Source organism: Rutidosis leptorrhynchoides, chromosome 3 (genome assembly GCF_046630445.1).
Source record: "Rutidosis leptorrhynchoides isolate AG116_Rl617_1_P2 chromosome 3, CSIRO_AGI_Rlap_v1, whole genome shotgun sequence".
In the NCBI taxonomy this organism is placed as follows: Eukaryota; Viridiplantae; Streptophyta; class Magnoliopsida; order Asterales; family Asteraceae; genus Rutidosis; species Rutidosis leptorrhynchoides.
Genome location: NC_092335.1, coordinates 44,389,052 through 44,409,909, shown reverse-complemented (window position 1 = coordinate 44,409,909; position 20,858 = coordinate 44,389,052). Strand labels below are relative to the sequence as shown.

Here is a 20,858-nt window from a genome sequence, read left to right as displayed (position 1 = left end):
CGTTTTTTAATGATGAATTACTTGACTTGATGTAGCGGCAAATATGTATAGTTTCTAAGGCAAATTGTCCCAAAGATAATATAAAAGTCATTTTTTTCAATTAACTAGCTAAAGACACGCGGGGTTTTATGAAATGATGAAATTTTAAGACAATCTCTAACCATAATAACACAAAAGGCATTATCGTATATACCCCTAAAAATATTTTAAATTACAAATATACTCGACTAAATTACATAATATCAAATACACCCAATATAAGTAACAAAACTTTCATATTTACCCATTTTATACTCCTTAATGTTAAACTTAGCCCTAAATCTTAAACTCTAAAGTCTAACCCCTAAACCCAAAAGTTGAACCTTGAACTCTAAATCCAAAACCCTAAAGCTAAAGCTAAACCCCAAACTCTAAACCCTAAAGTTAACCGAAATCCTAAACTCTAAACCCCAAACCCTAAAGCTAAATCTAAATCCTAAACCCTAAAGCTAAACTTAAACCCTAAAGCTAAACTTAAACCCTAATGCTAACCTTAAAGCTAAACCTAAACCCTAATGCTAACCCTAAACTCTAAACACTAAAACTAAAACTAAACCCGAAACTCCAAAGCTAAACTCTGAACTCTAAACCCTAAAGCTAAACCTAAACTCTTAACCCCCAAAGCTAAATCTAAACCCTACACAATAGAAATCGTAATAGAAATCGTTTAATGAAATGGATAAATTTGAGAATTTTAGTACTTATGTTGGGCATATATGTTATTATTTTACTTAGTTAGATATATATGTTACTTTTAAAGGTTAATTGAGATGAGATATATATGATATTAGATGGATATATATGTTATTATTTTATTTAAAAATGAAACTTTTAAAGGTCACTTAGGATATATATGATATTAGATTAGATGGGTACAACAAGTGATATTATTGTATGAAGTATGAAGTTGGTCATTGATTAAAATCACAAAAGATCGATAACTAAGACAAATAGACGCTACATACTTCTCGTAAAATCTAAAGCTTAAATCTTTATTATTCTAATTCACCCAGTTTGGACTTTAGACCAAATCAATTTAGATTCTTAAAATTAGTTTAACCGAAATTGATTAATAGTTCTATTAATATTAGAATTTAGAATCGGTTATCAAATTAGTCTTGAGGTTTGCAAACTTGAGAAAACCGAAACCGAACACGTTGAAAACCCCTAACTGAAATTGACTAAATTTATTAGTAACTCGATTTTTACTGCTGTTAATAACGACAATCACAGTTTGTGTAACACCTGCAATACGTGAGATGCAAATATATAGTTATGGAACTAAAGAACATCAAAATAAATGTCTAATAAATATCATACATACAAAATATTCTTAGAAAATCATAATGGTAACCCAATATATAAAACACAACCTAATAGGCATAACAAAGAAATATAAACATCTTGACTTACAATAGAAAAGGCAAGGAAAAAACCACAAAGTAAGAGTTAGCATAAGTTTGTTAAATCACCAAAAAATAAGTTAATCATAGATAGCTATAACTCAATAGGAAAACAAAGGAAAACACAGATTTAACAAATGGTTTGGTACCGGTACGTGGATCTCATCCCTACTTGAACATACACACTAAATATATTGTAAAAAAAAGGCAGTATATGTGAAAAATAAGCCACTTTGATTCAAGAATCATAGATCTTCAACTAAATCATACATTCAAGACTTCTACACTATTACACAATCCGTTTTCCAATATAACCAAATAGAAAACAATACCTACATTCCATATTAAAAAAACAGAACATCAAGTATTCTTCGAAAAAGAGAAAAGATCCTTTCTAGTCAAACAAACTGAAACCCATATCTTGGAAAAGAAAAGAAAAAAAAGACATGTCAAATATTTCAATTAAATAAACGGGTTGAGAATGATAAGCAGTCATGAAAATACAATGGACTAAGTAAAGTAAAGAAGAGCTTACATCATCGGACTCCTCTTTCTCTTCAACCTTTTCTTCTTTTTTCGACTCAGCAGCTGCTGCTGCAGATGCAGCACCACCACCACCGGTTGCACCAGCAACCGCAACACCACCACCACCTGACGGAACGGAGGATAACTTTTCCCGGCCAGATGCAATCAACTCGGTGATATCCTTACCCTTTGCCTCAGTCAACAGCAAGCTGATTCTCTCATCATCAGCATCAGCTCCAACTGCATAAATTCAGTTTCTTAGTTATTTAACCATATATCATTTCATTACAATTCACATATGTACAGCCCATTTATAACAGAATAATCCAGTTACATTATTATCTTATCCCATTACATCACTACAAATGACACATACAAAAAGCAAACAAAACAATACATCTCATTATAGATAAGAAACAAAAATAACTACAGTGAAAACTACACATTTAATTATAATTAGTGTGCAAAAAGTTAAAATGTTTAAGCTAAAAATGTTTAAGCTAAATGTAAGAAATGTAGTACATATTTATATACCATAAAAAATGGAACACAAATTAATGCTAAACATCGAGATTAGGTGTCACCGATAATGTGTGTCGCAAACTACAATGAGGCTGTATACTACTGGTATGTGTCAGGAGTGAAACAGTGGGAACACCATCGGCAACTAAATACAAAAAAGAAAAGCATTAACCACTAAAAATAAATATATCCAACACTAATAGCCCAGAAACATATTATGATAATTTATAAGTAAACCTAGTGGATATACCTGTAGAGTTGGAAATCCCAGGAAAAGAGAAATTTCCAATTAACATATGACAACTACCCACTTGTTAAGAACCTTCGGATTCATTTATATACATTTCCTCTTCGTCTTTTCTTCCATCTTCATTTTCTCCATTTCTTCATTGATGTTACCATTCTAATTGTTGAGTTTTTTTTTATAATTGGAGATGGACCTAAAGCGCGAAAAAGAATCTTCAAAGCATTGTTAAGGTACTCTTTTGCAATCAAACATAGTAGAAGAGAATTGAACAAAAAAAATGTGTTTGCCAACTCACTTGCTGGAAAAAACCATCACACTGACATCCAAAAACACACCTTGGCTTTAAATTCAACAAAAATCATTTCAACTATCAAAATGAGAGTCACTGATCTTCAAAAACAATTTTTAGAAAACTTCATATAAATTATCTTGTTTGACCCAACGATACAAAATGTGCACAACAATTGCAAGATTTATCGGAAACAGCTAGGCATAAAGGATCATAAGGCTTAGATTCAAAAAAGTACTTTTTGTATTTGGAACTGAGACCAAGACATAATTATAGTAGATAAACAACATATTAGCTAAAGGCAAGCTTCTAACTAATCTGAAGTTATTAGTGGCAACATTTAAATAGATATTACAGTTAACCCCTTTCACATACACATATTTAATGAACCACTAAGCTTTTTTGTCCAGTGCATATAACTTCCACCATCAAGAAAAAGACATACTTGGGTCAAAATTATAAACATGTCACCAAAACCATGTAACTACTTTAAGAGAATTAAGGGTATATTCAAGTTGTAGAAGATTATTTATAGTTGCTTTTTTTTCTGGCCGTACTCGAAACTAAATGACATAGTAAATCAACCAGAGTTGGCTACCCTTTTACGGGGTTTAGCATTAAACATAGACATTAGATTACAAATTACAGAACTGAAAATTTATATAAAAACATCAAATTTTCTTTAGGCAAATGGAAGGTAGGGACGGCATACCTCTGGTTCAAATGTTGATAAGTTCTTTCTTTGTTTCTTTTATTCTCTACTTGAACAGGTTTCTCTTTCTTATTGTTGAACACTTTATCTGATTTTGTATTTAAACCTATGGATGCAACAAGTTTTCATCTATAAGTTTCTCGAGAAAGACTATGGATAGCTAATTTAGGGTTTACTATCAGGCTACGTTTTTCTAATTAGAAATTAAAACTTTAATTTACATCGTGTATTTTAATTTGCTGAAGGGAGTTTAGGGGTAATTTAGGGAGATTAATGTTAAGAATATATTTATTACCTAAAACATACATAAATAAATAGGTAATGATCATTGAATATAATCTCATACCTTTGAAAACTTGTGCCAGGATCCAAATATCAACTTAACTAATAAGAGGGGACTCAATTTAACATAAAACTGGAAAAGTAAGCAAGTTTACCAAATTCTCTGCACCAGGTAAGTTTCCACGTTTTGCAAGATTGACAGCAAGCTCCAGGTTGTTTAACTGCAATAACATATATAAAATTTATACACCAAATATAAAGTAAAACTATCATATCATCCATTGATGGAAGCGTTTTGAAACTTACCTGTCCACTAACAAAAGGTACAATTGTTGATTCATTTACAGTAGCGAGTAACACCTGACCAAGTCTATTGACAGCATAGAAACCCCCAAGTGAGGAAGCTTCCGATGTAAGGAAAATTGGATCCGGGCTAATCCGTTTCTATATACTGCAGTAGCGGTTTCAAGATCATATACAAATAGAAGTCCAAGCTTGGTGATGACATAAATCAAACCGTACTTGTGGGGTATCTGAAAAGTCAGAAATAAGTTTGTCAGATCATATTGCAGCTCACTATCTCAAAGAAATCAATGATGATAAATACCTGCATGGCAACTGGAAAATCATCCGCAAAGTCGGGAGGGAAAAAGAGATCTGCTTGTTTCTTGGTAGATGAAGGCTTCCCTGCACATTTAATTGCAATTTACATACAACAATATTAGAAGAGAATCAAATCCCCATAAGAAAACCAACAACAGAAGGATACAACATTTTTCAGGACTAAATAGAAGTATAGAACTATAGAAGTAAGTCAAATAGACAACTGTATGCTGTAACAAATGAAAAGAAGAGTAGATAGAAGATAACCTGGTTGGGCACCAAGTTCGATGACGTGTAGCTTTGATGTAACCTGTCCAGCATTAGAACTTTTTGTTGCAAAAGATATGAGAATTGAAGGATTCTTATTGCCTGGAACCTGTATGAGACGTAACAGTATATGATAAATATTGATGGCATGAAGTGATCTATGATTTCCAGGTATGATATATATATATATATATATATATATATATATATATATATATATATATATATATATATATATATAGGGGCAGGATCAATGGGGAAGTAACCAATAGGGGGAAGTGGGGGGAAGCAAAAAAAAAAAAAAAAAAATCGTTTTTTTTTTGAAAAAAAAATTTTCCGGCATCAAGATCACACGAAAATATGAACATTTAGAAGAGACACTTCGTGATGAATGTTATTATTTAGGCGGGAAAACGATCGAAAAAAATAACATTCAAGATAATATTGTTCGTGAAGAATATGAACGTTTTTTTTTTCATGTTTTGTGAAGTAAAATTTAGCCCGATTTAGAGTTTAGGGTTTAGGGTTTGGTGTTTTGGGTTTATGGAATAAACCCAAAACACCAAACCCTAAACCCTAAACCGTTCGTGTTAAAAACTCAATCTAAATCCTAAATCTAAACCCTAAATCTAAACCCTAAACCCTAAATTTCTAAACCCTAATATCTAAACCCTATAAACCCTAATATCTAAACCCTAATATCTAAACCCCAATAGCTAAAACCTCAAAATACGCTCGAAAAACACGATAATTGTTATATATTACTTCTTCGAGCGTTTTCCCGCCAATATAAAAACATTTATCACAAAGTGTCTCTACTAAATGTTCATATTTTCATCTCATCTATAATGTTCGTGAACAAAGTTTTTTCAAAAAACGAAAAAAAGAAAAAGTTTTTGCTTCCCCCCGCTTCCCCCCGAATGGTTACTTCCCTCTTGATCCTACCACTATATATATATATATATATATATATATATATATATATATATATATATATATATATATATATATATATATATATATATATACTTTCAAGGAGGCAAATGATGCTGCATGAGCTTCAAGAGCTTGACTTCGCTGCTGATCAACCGAAAAAAGCTGCATATTTCCTTTGACTAATTGAGGTCTCTGTAAAATTATAAAACAAACGGAAGTTATAGCAACAACAATCTACTGCAAACTACGTTTATAATGTATAAAAATACAGATCTTAGAATCAAAATCACAAATAAAGAAGATGAAGGACTACATTATTAAAAAAATATATATATAATACTTAACCATGTGACAAGTTTAATATTGACATGGCCAAAATCCAACGTGAAAATAGTATTTAAGATTTCCTTTCTGAAGAATATGCCGTTAAACAGAGCGGGATATCTAAACCAATATACAGTATCAAGTCTACATATATCACTAAAACAGAGCAGGCTATCTAAACCCACAAAACATAGAGAACACAGGTATCACTAAAATCAAATAACGTGGAGTGTAAGATGCTCTTTAATTTACAGGGTTGGCTCTGGCTATCTTTATATTCTTTAGCAACCGCCACATAAACCTTATCATTATCGACTACTACATGACGCGTTTCAGCAACAATTTCATCCATAATTACCATGATCTGTTAATCAACAACATGATACCTAATTTTCTGCTTAAACCTTCGTGCACCTTCTGATAATAGAGAACTAATTACAGCCATCTCAAACATAATAATATTCATATGCTATAATATATGCATACATATATTAATAATTCACACATATATTTTCATGCTTTAGACACATGTGTGAATTATCAGTTAATAAGAATTCAAAACCCTAAAATTCGATCACACAACACAAAATCTAAAGGCCAAAAAAACTTGAAACGAAGACATAAAACAGATGTAATTGGAGAAGTGAAATCATTGATATCGAGAAAAAAGTTAAAGAAGGCTGTAATTACTGAATGTCGCACCCTGCACTTACGTATTTACCCAATCACTGATTCTTCAAAGAATGGATCTCTCAGCCGATGAATGCTTGTAACAATCAATATATAAAGATTTCGATTAGCTAATAAACAATCGGAGGAAATTACTGAAACCCTAAATCATGTACATATATTTATCGCAGATTTGTTCTGTGAAAACTTGAAAATAGTATTTTAGGGTTTATGATTTGTGTTTGTAGGAGTGTCGAATAGTTGGAGAAAAGAACCGGATTTTTGGTTTTGGTGGAAGGGTAGTTTAGGGAGTTTTAGACACTATATTGATTTATTAGCTAATAATGGTAGAGGATGAATATAAACCATTAGAATTAGATTTAAGGGTAAGGTAACTTAATTTTTTAATTTAATGGTGATTAAAGGAGTTTTGAAAATATTTATTAGCTAATAAAGACTCTCTTTTAATATATAGTATATGATGATGATATGATATGATGATATATCAGTTATTTCGTTATTCATAAAGAAGTTTGATTTTAATTTAGTGCCTAAAAAAGTATTCTGATTTAAAAATGGTTGAAATTGGGGTAAAAATCGACATGTGGTATTTTTATTTTACTATTTATTGTAATAACATATTTCCATGTCATTTTTAATATTTTATGTATCTTCATGTCATATTTTATTTAAAATATAATATAATATAATATAATTTAATATAATATAATATATATATATATATATATATATATATATATATATATATATATATATATATATATAGTGGTAGGATCAAGAGGGAAATAACCAATCGGGGGGAAGCAAAAACTTTTTTTTCTTTCGTTTTTTGAAAAAAACTATGTTCAAGAACATTATAGATGAGATGAAAAATATGAACATTTAATAATGACACTGTAACGACCCTACTTTTTTCGTTATCTTTTGCCGTTAATTATTTAACGACCGTTAATTGTTATTCGTGACACGTCATTTCTAAGACCTATATTATTATTTTTGTAATAATATATTAATTATTATGTGTTATATGAATATTTGTATTCATATTTCAAGTTATACGTTTCTACGTGTCGCAGATTTCTGTCCGGCGAATCTTTTCGGTTTTCAAACCAACGGTCAAGATTTTGGGATTTTTAAATCCAATTTATTTTAAATATGATATTTTGATGTCATATGATTATATATAGTGTTTATATATTTTATTCGTCGCGTGTTTGTTATCTCTCCGAAAAATTAATCGCGTAGTAGCGTTTTCGCGTTTCGGGCTTCGTTCGCGCGATCGGGCCACAAGTATTCTTCTTTTTGGCCAAAGTGGTCCATGAGGGGCCCACCCCTCTAAAAATTTCGGCCAAAACCCCCTTATACCCCATTTTTATTTTATTTTTCAATTTTTCATTTCCATTTTATTCATTTCTTTTCTAAACCTAAAACTAGCAAGTATCTTTTTCTCTCATCTTTCTTCCTCTCTCTTTTTCTTTTTGAGGCCGCCACATTCATCATCAATATCATCATCATTCTTCATCAATTATTGCTTGGATTTTAGGGCTTTTAACATCAACGCGTTCCTCTCGTTCTCCTCTACACGTTGCTATCTCTTGATTCTTGATTAGGGTATAAACCCTAACCCTAGCTTTTTGATTTTTCTTATATTTTACTGATTTTGTATGTTATATTGATAGTATGATAATTGTATGTTATTGTATGGTTGATTGGATGCGTAGAATTACTCGTTTGCATATGTTTTCGGTTTGATTTAATTGGGACAGCAGCTTTTTCGTGTGTTTCTGACTTTGTAACTGATATAAAAGTTAAAATAAAGTATATAAATGAGTTCCTCTCATCAAGACATTAATTTTAGACTCCGGATTCATGTCGTTTCGATTCCCGGAGCCCTAGATATGCTTAATTTGATTTTTGGTAAAGATTGAAAGGTGTTATGGGCAAGAACAAGGTATGGTCCGACTTTGTGATCATCCTTGATGTCTTTAGGGTGTTTCATTTGGTTAGGACTGATGGTGGGACGAATTTTCATGTTCGGGTCACCTAAATCCGAGCCACGGTTCACCCGTTGTGCCTAAATCACTGTTTTGAGTAAATTGAATTCCCAAGTGTTGTCATGGCTGATATCCACGACCTAGGGACTGTTCTTGGAGTGTTCTTGAGTACATAATTGTGTCGGGTGGTTTGAGTAGGCGGAGATGCATATGTGGCTCGCCCGAAACCGACACCCGGGGCTCAAGATACGACCCGATGAACTTTTAAACTTAAAACTTATGGTTAATGATTAAACTTATGTTAAAATGAATGGCTTTCATTATTAATAAATTACTTATGATAAAAGAAGTAATTATTATTATTTAAGACTTATGATATAAATATTTATTATATCATTTAATTATTAATTATGATTTAATTAACATTTTAATTAAACTTATGATTAATAATACTTTTATTATTAAAGGAAAATACTTATGATAAGTATTAAATTTATTTTTGAGAAATTATTACAAGACTTATAACAAAGATTAAATAATTATTTAATTATTATAAGACTTAATTATTATTTAATTATGATTTAATTATTAAATACTTATGATTTAATAATTTTAATTAGAAACTTATGATATAATTAATAATTCATTATTAATTTATAATACTTATGATATAAATTAAAATTCATTATTAATTAATAAAACTTATATTATGATTAATATTTAATTAATTAAATACTTATGTTATACTAATTATAACACTTCAACTTATATTAACTTTAATAATTCATTTTATTTAATTAAACTTATGTTATGACATAACTTTACACTTTTGACTTTAATAAACATTATAACCTATGTTATTATTATAACTTACACTTTTCAAATTAATGTTGACTATGTTGACCAAGTTTGACTTTTGAGTTGACTTTCGGTTGACTTTGACTTTCAGTTGACTTCTGTTGACTTTCTAAATAAGGAAACTTTCCTAACTTCAAAACTTTCTAAAAATAGAAGTTTCTAAATTTGGAAACTTTCCAAAGATAGAAACTTTCCAAAAATAGAAACTTTCCTAAAATAGAAACTTTCCTAAAATAGAAACTTTCCAAAAATAGAAACTTTCCTAAAATAGAAACTTTCCAAAAATAGAAACTTTCCTAAAATAGAAACTTTCCTAAAATAGAAACTTTCCAAAAATGGAAACCTGCTAAAAATAGAAACTTTCTAAAAATAGAAAGTGTGTGTCCTTATGCTGTTCCAATCAAACCGATGCTTGCTGAGTAATGTTCTATGTCTACTTGCAACATGTACAATAGCTATCATACTAAGACTTGACCTAAGTTAGTTATTTATTTCGACCTGCTTTATTTATAGGTCGGCGTTGTGATCTTTCTTGGTCACTTTACTTTACTTGCTGTTCGCTTATTTGTGAGATTTCTTCAGTTGCTATTTAAGGTGAGTTATAGTCCCATTTTTCTATTTAAATCTTTTGGGATGAGAATACATGCAATTTATTTTATATTTTGGACAAGTGGAAGTTGGTTTAAATTATTCATTGTGAGTTGAACAAAAATATTCCCTAGTCTGGTAACTGTAATCACTGGTTTCTACTGGTGAACGCGAATCCTATGGATAGATCTATCGGGTTTGACAACCCCATTTCGAGCTAGTCGCGCTAGCAATTTGTTATCGGAATGTTTAGTACTTCGTATTTAGTTGTAGATACACTTGTTCGGTGTATATTATTTATTGTGTTTGGCAAGGGTAAATAAAGGGTTAAGTGGTTACCAGGTGGCTCACGGAAAATGGAATAATGTTTTATTATATGTTTTCTAGCATATAATTTTGAGGTTCAAAAAGGAGTTTTTATGTTTTCAAACATAAATTTTTATTGTTTAAATTAAATATTGTTTGCAATATTAAACCTATAATTCACTCAACATTTTTGTTGACAGTTACTCGCATGTTTTATTCTCAGGTTCATGATTGAATGCTTCCGCTGTGCTTAGAGAGTCTGCATATTTACGATGGCAGCTTTTGTTAAACATTAACTTGCATTCTATTTTTGTTACATTAAATAGTGGTTGTTTGTTGACTTTGTTTTGGGTCAACTTTTGGTTAAAGTATTATTGTATGGTTTTTCTAAACTTATACATTTTAGTAGATCTCCTTTATAGGAAATCATTTTTAAATAAAGAATGCAAGGTTGTTTTATTAAATTCATATAGAGTTTCGATCAAGCTGTGGGACCAAGTGACGGAGCCGTTAAGTGTTTTGACGGAGTCGTCACAGTTGGTATCAGAGCTCTGGTTGTAGGGAATTAGGCTGCATTGATGTCGTTACCCAAGTCAATAGGGTGCATTAGTGAGTCTAGTCTACAGCCCGACCTATAAAATATTATTATATGTGATTATTTGTATCGTATTGGTATGTATATTGTTATCATTCATACATCTCTATTATGTTTTGAATCTGGGAGGAACTCCCATTCTGATTTAAACGTATTCTTCGACTCATGCGAACTTATCCTTATAAGAACACCTCGGGTAGTGAAACCGAGGGATGTCATTCTGGACTTCTTCCGACATTTCTGTGTCATCTATTATGGTTATGTATATGACGTTTGAGTTATATTACCCGAGATGTCATTCTTGACTTCTAAAGGCTCGACATTTCAATGTCAGCTATTATGTTTAGGTATATAACATTCTTGTTATATTACATGCCTTTGTGCCGTTGTGCCTATGTGCTTTGGTCTTTGAACCGGAAAAAGTCATTCTTGACTTTTAGAGATTCTTGGTACTTCGAAGACATTTCTATGTCATCGTTACTGCTATTCATTACCTTGGATGTTTTGTCTCTTGTGCTATCCTTAGCACATTGTTTAAGAAATCGTTTTAGAGAAATTGTGTGGAAATTCGAGGTTGATCGTGTGTCCTGACCTCATGTAGTGCTATTGGAATGGAACTATGAATTAGTAAAATATAATGGCGTCAGGCCAACGTGATTATATTATGTTAATTTATAAAGAAGTCCCAATATTGTGACACGAGGAATAGAAAGCGAGCCAAAGAAAATTTTTACACTACTCATTCAGAAATTCCGATGTATTACATGGGTAGGGAAGATACTCATTTTCTTAATTGTTGAGATACGGGAAACTCATTTTATCCCATGCCTTTATCATTCATAACTCGCTTGTTAGCAACAGCTTCGCTCGGGAACAGTTTTGGCCCAAGGACTTCTGTCCTGATAATAGTCAAAATAACATTTAACTCATTGGTTTTCATGACCTCGTAACATTTGTTGGTCAAATGTCGCACGACGATTCAATTCATTTACTCGATCTTTCACGATCTTACTTCAACTTGTAACCTCTGAAATACAGATACTCTATTTATCATCGGGAGTTGTACACATTTGTTTAATTGGGCGGTTCTCACGGATTTATGGGTGAATAGAAGTAATAAAATATTTTGTCATGTATACAATTTATAAAATCGTATATGTACGTATAGATTCAAATGAATAAGTTTACCTTAACTTATTTTGATTAGTACATACTAAATTATGCCTTCAAAATTATTTTAAAACCACACTTTTATTGAGTTGTTTAATTAAGTCAGATTATTTTATATAAAATGGTACACATTGTACATACTTCTAAATTACTAAGAATTTCATTCCGTTTATGTTGTCACATCAAACGTTTAAAGCTTTTTCAAAACCCCTTTTGATTGATCTTATCAAATTTTCACATTACTCTACAAGGTGTTTGGATCACGGTTCTTCTTATTCTCCGTTTAAGGATGAAACTTACCATTAAGTTCGTTGATAGAAACTCTTACACCACTTCGGATTCCAGTTTTATAAAAATTGTTGGAAAGTCCTTGCGCTCATAAAATTTTCCCTCTTATGGTTGGACATGGCCGAAACACGGACCGATAAATCAATTTTTTTGGGGTACACTCGGTGGTCACCCTATTGTAGAAAAGGCGCTATGTGGGTTTCTACCCCAACTGTTGTTATAGTGGGTATCATGGATATATATTTCACTAGACCGTTTGAGGAGTTTCTACTCTCAATATTCGCTGTCAACCACAACACCCTCGTAAACATCAATCCTAGGATTCAATACTTTGAGGTGCACGAAATTATTTTTGGAGATTCATCTCACCTGGAGGCGGCCATTATTTATAACCCATGATTCGCGTTCTTTTCATCCGCACATAAATTTAAGAATATGGATGAATCCTAGATTTCCTTGCTCATTGTACAAGGAAGTACACTCTCGTTGAAATATCACACCTTTCGTACGTCTTCCTTTCGGAAATGTAATGAAAATTTACTTTGAAATCCATGATCCTCGTTATCTCCTTTGAGAGAATTGCCTTAAATATCTATGCCACTTATGTGACTACTCCATATATTTCTTCCTTCATTGTTGCAACTATATTTCATTCATCCCAGTTCGTCCCCTTGGGGAGCTTCTGTTTTGTTTGTTAAGAAGAAGAGTGGATCGTTCCGATGGTGTATTGATTATCGTGAATTGAACAAGCTTACTGTTAAAACTGTTACCCTCTTCCGAGAATCGATGATCTATTCGATCAGCTTCAAGGTTCGTCTGTTTATTCTAAGATTGATCTTCGTTCCGGCTATCATCAGTTGCGTGTTAAAGAATCTGATGTTCTGAAAACTGCTTTTCGCACCCGTTATGGTCACTTTGAATTTCTTGTTATGCCGTTCAGATTGACAAATGCACCTGCTGTGTTCATGGACCTCATGAACCGTGTGTGTAGACCCTATCTGGATAAATTCGTTATTGTTTTCATCGACAACATCCTTATTTATTCTAAGAATGATGAAGAGCACGAAGAACATTTGAAGTTAGTGCTTGATTTATTGAGAAAAGAAGAGTTGTACGCTAAGTTCTCTAAGTGTGCTTTCTAGTTAAGAGAAGTTCAATTCCTTGGACATATTGTTAGTGAACAGGGAATACAAGTTGATCCTGCTAAAATTAAGGTGATTGAAAGGTGGGAAATTTCGAAAACTCCTACTCAGATTCGTCAGTTTCTAGGGTTGGCAGGTTACTATAGAAGGTTCATTCAAGATTTCTCTCGTATAGCGAAACCTCTGACTGCTTTAACGCACAAGGGGAAGAAGTATCAGTGGAAGGATGAACAAGAGACTGCTTTTCAGATTTATAAGAAGAATTTGACTACTGCTCCGATATTGTCACTACCTGATGATAATGATGATTTTGTTGTTTATTATGATGCTTCGCGTCAAGGCTTTGGTTGTGTTTTGATGCAACGAAAGAAAGTCATCGCTTATGCGTCACGTCAGTTGAAGATCCATGAACAGAATTATACAACCCATGATTTAGAATTTGGAGCTGTTGTGTTTGCGCTTAAGAATTGGATACATTACTTATATAGAGGCAAATGTACTGTGTACACTAATCACAAAAGTCTTCAACATATCCTTGATCAGAAACAGTCGAATATGAAGCAACGAAGATGGATTGAGACGTTGAACGATTATGATTGTGAACTTTTATATCATCCGAGGAAGGCTAATGTTGTGGCCGATACATTAAGTCGTAAAGAGAGGACTGAACCTCATAGGTTTAGGGCCTTAAATATGACCATTCGAACAAACCTTGCAAGGCAGATTCTTGCAGCTCAATAAGAAGCCTTGAAGGAGGAGAATTTTGTAACGGGAAGGTTCGAGGCTTGAGTAAACAGTTAGAGGTACGAACCGATGGTACTCGGTATTTTACGGGACGCCTTTGGGTTTCGAAGTTTGGTGATCTGCGACAACTTGTTCTAGAGGAGGCTCATAAGTCTAGGTACTCTATTCATCCTGATTCAGGAAAGATGTATCATGATCTTAAGGAGCTGTATTGGTGGCCTCATTTGAAGGCTGATGTGGCTACGTATGTGGCTAAGTGTTTGACCTGTGCTAAGGTTAAAGCTGAACATCATAACAGTCAGGACTTTTGGTGCAACCTGAAATTCCCGAGTGGAAGTGGGAAGGTATTACTACGGATTTTATTACGAAACTACCGAGAGCTGTGGGTGGTTATGATACCATTTGGGTTATTGTTGACCGACTCATAAAGTTAGCTTATCTCTTTCCGATTAAGGAAACAGATTCGATGGAGAAGCTTACTCGTTTGTATTTGAAGGGAATTGTTTCAAGACAGGGTATTTCTGTATATACTATTCCAGACCGAGACAGTCGATTTACATAGAGGTTTTGGCAATCCTTACAGGAATCTTTGATAACAAAGTTTGGATATGAGCACCGCTTATCATCCACAGTCGGATGGTTAGAGTGAAAGGACCATTCAAACGTTAGAAGACATGTTACGAGCGTGTCTTATTGATTTTAGTAATGGGTGGGATAGATATTTGCCGCTAGCTGAATTTTTTTTTATAACAACAGTTATCATGCAAGTATTAAGGCCGCACCATTTGAAGCTCTGTACGGTAGAAAATGTAGGTCTCCTATTTGTTGGAATGAGGTTAGGGATGCTCAACTCACAGGTCCAGAAATTATTCACGAACCTACTGAGAAGATTGTACAGATTAAAGAAAGATTGAGAACCGCCAGAAGTAGGAAAAAGAGTTACGCTGATAAGAGAAGGAACGATATCGAATTTCAGGTCGGTAATCGTGTTAGGTTGAAGGTATCACCTTGGAAAGGAGTGGTGCGTTTTGGTAAAAGGGGAAAGTTAAATCCTCGTTTTGTTGGACCGTTTGAGATTATTGAGAGAGTTGGACCCGTGGCTTATCGTTTGAAATTGCCACAAGAACTCAGTGCTGTTCATGACGTTTATCATGTATCGAATTTGAAGAAGTGTTTGGCCGACGCCGATAAGACTATTCCTCTGGAGGAACTTCGTGTTGATAAGCAACTACATTTTATTGAGGAACCTGTCGAAATTATGAACCGAGAGGTTAAGACTCTCAAGCAGAGCAAAATTCCTATTGTTCGAGTTCGATGGAACGCCAGACGCGGTCTCGAGTTCACTTGGGAGCATGAAGACTAGATGAGGCAGAAGTACCCGCATTTGTTCTCAGATGCTGAGTCAACCCCTGCACCTGCTTAAATTTCGGGACGAAATTTCCGTAACGGGAAGGTACTGTAACGACCCTACTTTTTCCGTTATCTTTTGCCGTTAATTATTTAACGACCGTTAATTGTTATTCGTGACACGTCATTTCTAAGACATATATTATTATTTTTGTAATAATATATTAATTATTATGTGTTATATGAATATTTGTATTCATATTTCAAGTTATACGTTTCTACGTGTCGCAGATTTCTGTCCGGCGAATCTTTTCGGTTTTCAAACCAACGGTCAAGATTTTGGGATTTTTAAATCCAATTTATTTTAAATATGATATTTTGATGTCATATGATTATATATAGTGTTTATATATTTTATTCGTCGCGTGTTTGTTATCTCTCCGAAAAATTAATCGCGTAGTAGCGTTTTCGCGTTTCGGGCTTCGTTCGCGCGATCGGGCCACAAGTATTCTTCTTTTTGGCCAAAGTGGTCCATGAGGGGCCCACCCCTCTAAAAATTTCGGCCAAAACCCCCTTATACCCCATTTTTATTTTATTTTTCAATTTTTCATTTCCATTTTATTCCTCATTTCTTTTCTAAACCTAAAACTAGCAAGTATCTTTTTCTCTCATCTTTCTTCCTCTCTCTTTTTCTTTTTGAGGCCGCCACATTCATCATCAATATCATCATCATTCTTCATCAATTATTGCTTGGATTTTAGGGCTTTTAACATCAACGCGTTCCTCTCGTTCTCCTCTACACGTTGCTATCTCTTGATTCTTGATTAGGGTATAAACCCTAACCCTAGCTTTTTGATTTTTCTTATATTTTACTGATTTTGTATGTTATATTGATAGTATGATAATTGTATGTTATTGTATGGTTGATTGGATGCGTAGAATTACTCGTTTGCATATGTTTTCGGTTTGATTTAATTGGGACAGCAGCTTTTTCGTGTGTTTCTGACTTTGTAACTGATATAAAAGTTAAAATAAAGTATATAAATGAGTTCCTCTCATCAAGACATTAATTTTAGACTCCGGATTCATGTCGTTTCGATTCCCGGAGCCCTAGATATGCTTAATTTGATTTTTGGTAAAGATTGAAAGGTGTTATGGGCAAGAACAAGGTATGGTCCGACTTTGTGATCATCCTTGGTGTCTTTAGGGTGTGTCATTTGGTTAGGACTGATGGTGGGACGAATTTTCATGTTCGGGTCACCTAAATCCGAGCCACGGTTCACCCGTTGTGCCTAAATCACTGTTTTGAGTAAATTGAATTCCCAAGTGTTGTCATGGCTGATATCCACGACCTAGGGACTGTTCTTGGAGTGTTCTTGAGTACATAATTGTGTCGGGTGGTTTGAGTAGGCGGAGATGCATATGTGGCTCGCCCGAAAACGACACCCGGGGCTCAAGATACGACCCGATGAACTTTTAAACTTAAAACTTATGGTTAATGATTAAACTTATGTTAAAATAAATGGCTTTCATTATTAATAAATTACTTATGATAAAAGAAGTAATTATTATTATTTAAGACTTATGATATAAATATTTATTATATCATTTAATTATTAATTATGATTTAATTAACATTTTAATTAAACTTATGATTAATAATACTTTTATTATTAAAGGAAAATACTTATGATAAGTATTAAATTTATTTTTGAGAAATTATTATAAGACTTATAACAAAGATTAAATAATTATTTAATTATTATAAGACTTAATTATTATTTAATTATGATTTAATTATTAAATACTTATGATTTAATAATTTTAATTAGAAACTTATGATATAATTAATAATTCATTATTAATTTATAATACTTATGATATGAATTAAAATTCATTATTAATTAATAAAACTTATATTATGATTAATATTTAATTAATTAAATATTTATGTTATACTAATTATAACACTTCAACTTATATTAACTTTAATAATTCATTTTATTTAATTAAACTTATGTAATGACATAACTTTACACTTTTGACTTTAATAAAACATTATAACCTATGTTATTATTATAACTTACACTTTTCAAATTAATGTTGACTATGTTGACCAAGTTTGACTTTTGAGTTGACTTTCGGTTGACTTTGACTTTCAGTTGACTTCTGTTGACTTTCTAAATAAGGAAACTTTCCTAACTTCAAAACTTTCTAAAAATAGAAGTTTCTAAATTTGGAAACTTTCCAAAGATAGAAACTTTCCAAAAATAGAAACTTTCCTAAAATAGAAACTTTCCTAAAATAGAAACTTTCCAAAAATAGAAACTTTCCTAAAATAGAAACTTTCCAAAAATAGAAACTTTCCTAAAATAGAAACTTTCCTAAAATAGAAACTTTCCAAAAATGGAAACCTGCTAAAAATAGAAACTTTCTAAAAATAGAAAGTGTGTGTCCTTATGCTGTTCCAATCAAACCGATGCTTGCTGAGTAATGTTCTATGTCTACTTGCAACATGTACAATAGCTATCATACTAAGACTTGACCTAAGTTAGTTATTTATTTCGACCTGCTTTATTTATAGGTCGGCGTTGTGATCTTTCTTGGTCACTTTACTTTACTTGCTGTTCGCTTGTTTGTGAGATTTCTTCAGTTGCTATTTAAGGTGAGTTATAGTCCCATTTTTCTATTTAAATCTTTTGGGATGAGAATACATGCAATTTATTTTATATTTTGGACAAGTGAAAGTTGGTTTAAATTATTCATTGTGAGTTGAACAAAAATATTCCCTAGTCTGGTAACTGTAATCACTGGTTTCTACTGGTGAACGCGAATCCTATGGATAGATCTATCGGGTTTGACAACCCCATTTCGAGCTAGTCGCGCTAGCAATTTGTTATCAGAATGTTTAGTACTTCGTATTTAGTTGTAGATACACTTGTTCGGTGTATATTATTTATTGTGTTTGGCAAGGGTAAATAAAGGGTTAAGTGGTTACCAGGTGGCTCACGGAAAATGGAATAATGTTTTATTATATGTTTTCTAGCATATAATTTTGAGGTTCAAAAAGGAGTTTTTATGTTTTCAAACATAAATTTTTATTGTTTAAATTAAATATTGTTTGCAATATTAAACCTATAATTCACTCAACATTTTTGTTGACAGTTACTCGCATGTTTTATTCTCAGGTTCATGATTAAATGCTTCCGCTGTGCTTAGAGAGTCTGCATATTTACGATGGCAGCTTTTGTTAAACATTAACTTGCATTCTATTTTTGTTACATTAAATAGTGGTTGTTTGTTGACTTTGTTTTGGGTCAACTTTTGGTTAAAGTATTATTGTATGGTTTTTCTAAACTTATACATTTTAGTAGATCTCCTTTATAGGAAATCATTTTTAAATAAAGAATGCAAGGTTGTTTTATTAAATTCATATAGAGTTTCGATCAAGCTGTGGGACCAAGTGACGGAGCCGTTAAGTGTTTTGACGGAGTCGTCACAGACACTTTGTGATAAATGTTTTTATTTTGGCGGGAAAACGCTCGAAGAAGTAATATATAACAATTATCATGTTTTTCGAGCGTATGCTGAGGTTTAGATATTAGGGTTTAGATATTAGGGTTCATAGGGTTTAGATATTAGGGTTTAGAAATTTAGGGTTTAGGGTTTAGATTTAGGGTTTAGATTTAAGATTTAGATTGAGTTTTTAACACGAACGGTTTAGAGTTAGGGTTTAAGGTTTAGGGTTTGGTGTTTTGGGTTTATAGAATAAACCCAAAATACCAAGCCCTAAACCCTAAATCGTGCTAAATTTTACTTCACAAAACATGAAAAAAAAAAAAAAACTTTCATATTCTTCACGAACAATATTATCTTGAATGTTATTTTTGTCGATCGTTTTCCCGCCTAAATAATAACATTCATCACGAAGTGTCTTTTCTAAATGTTCATATTTTCGTGTGATCTTGATGCCGGAAAAAAAAATCCAAAAAAAATGGAAAAAAAAAATTTGCTTCCCCTGATTGGTTACTTCCCCATTGATCATGCCCTTATATATATATATATATATATATATATATATATATATATATATATATATATATATATATATATATATATATATATATATATATATATATATATATATATATATCTTCTAGTAATTATAGATTAAATTTGTATTTGTATTATTTTCAAACATGAATCGAATCGCTAGTGAACTTTCATCACGGTCCATTGACTTTAACAACCACCGCCATCATTTAATTTGTAATATGCAGTATATAATTTTTATGAGTACTCCATTTGAGGCACGCATGGATTTGGTATCAGAGTTGGTTCGATCAATTCATATTCCATTTTTTCATCATGAGCAGAATGCAACCATCGAACCCTAACACCCAATTTATTGTTACTTGCAGAATTGGAATAACCACCAGATCTGTAAATGAAACCCATCAGACTTGTAAACGAATAACCATCGAACCCTACAGTGTTCATCGCAATTTCGTTCGATCTAAATGTCAGATCTGTAAACGAAACCCATCACTTGTTGAACGGAAATCAAGACCGACCATTGGAGATGTTGCAGGTCCGATGAAGTTTGAAGATGACGATGATTTAAGATGATGATGATTTAAGATGATGATGATGATGATAATGATGATGATGAAGATTGGTTTAAGATGTCGATGATGATGCTTTAAGATAATGAGGATGACTAATTTAAGATGAGTATTTAAGATGGCGATGATGACTTAAAATGATGATGACGACGATCTAACCATAAAAAAGCTCAATTTAGATTTATCGTTAAGTTATTATTATTTTGATTGAATGGAATTGATGAATGATGACGACGAATTCACGATGGAACCAGTTAAGATGAGTATACATTATTATTTTATTATTATTTTATTTTACTGGGAAGATGTTAAAATTAGATTAAAAATAATTAATGATGTGGTAATGAAAGTTTCACACTTCT

At 32.2% G+C, this 20,858-nt stretch overlaps 1 protein-coding gene across 1 annotated transcript; it reads right to left on the bottom strand.

Moving 5' to 3' along the window:
• Positions 1-1,836: 1,836 nt before the first annotated feature.
• LOC139896039 (large ribosomal subunit protein P2C-like) lies at positions 1,837-2,878 on the bottom strand. The gene is made up of 3 exons (XM_071878618.1): positions 2,740-2,878; positions 1,978-2,207; positions 1,837-1,863 (listed from the first exon to the last, which is right to left on the bottom strand). Exons 1-3 carry the CDS (start codon positions 2,783-2,785, stop codon positions 1,837-1,839), a joined length of 303 nt encoding a protein of 100 aa, XP_071734719.1. The 5' UTR covers positions 2,786-2,878.
• Between the last annotated feature and the right edge of the window lie 17,980 nt (positions 2,879-20,858).